General features: G+C 31.8%; 1 protein-coding gene across 1 annotated transcript in view; it reads left to right on the plus strand.

Moving 5' to 3' along the window:
- Positions 1–768, plus strand: part of LOC119589060 (39S ribosomal protein L39, mitochondrial-like) — a 35,328-nt gene that overhangs the window by 6,297 nt on the left and 28,263 nt on the right. Inside the window, exon 4 of the mRNA XM_037937637.1 lies at positions 221–344. Coding sequence (XP_037793565.1) covers positions 221–344 — 124 coding nt within the window. The remainder of the gene's footprint in view (positions 1–220; positions 345–768) is intronic.

The following is a 768-nucleotide window of genomic DNA, read 5'->3' on the forward strand; positions in this document are numbered from 1 at the left end:
CTCACACAAAAAGAGAGACAAGGACGGACAGAAATATATGTACATATATTCAGTTACATTTACCATGGAGATTAGGCATTTGTATTGCTCCATATATTGTTATTTGTATGTTATTGATGTATTCCTATACATATTTTTTTATTAGTTTGAAGTATTTTACCATATATGTTTACTATTTATGTTCCTATGGTATTAATACTGCAATTCCTCTGTTTAACAGCAAGATCCATATTACGTCAATAAAGCATTTTGGCGTTCTGCATCTGTTATGCTGGGAGCTGTGTTGGAGTCGGCATTTAAAGACAACTTATATGTTGAGCTTTGTTCTTTTCCATCTCCTAATGGTAAGTAGCAGCCATTAGCTTAGGTTTTGATAGAAAAACCAAAAAATCGATTATTAAGTTATTCCTTGTTCTGTTATTTCAGATGGCCCAAATCCATCTGATTAATGGCTTTGGAAAAAAAATAGATCAGTATATAGAAAAAGTTGTACAGTTTAAAAATAGATAAAAACAAAATGGAGGTAAAAGAATAAATTGAGATATGTGGGGCTTGGCAGGTATTGTATAAGTTATTTTTCCCCTTCAGTATATCAAAGAATTTAATAAATTCAGTGTTGAATGTTTATGCAATGGTATAGAGACAGTGCCTCCCAGTGGATGAACTTTACTAAAAAGGCTTCAGAGATACTTGACTTAACTAATGAATACAACTTTCATCCACTTGACATATTTGATTACCTACTGGTAATATTTGTAAGTTCCCAGA

Source organism: Penaeus monodon, chromosome 25, assembly GCF_015228065.2.
Source record: "Penaeus monodon isolate SGIC_2016 chromosome 25, NSTDA_Pmon_1, whole genome shotgun sequence".
In the NCBI taxonomy this organism is placed as follows: domain Eukaryota; kingdom Metazoa; phylum Arthropoda; class Malacostraca; order Decapoda; family Penaeidae; genus Penaeus; species Penaeus monodon.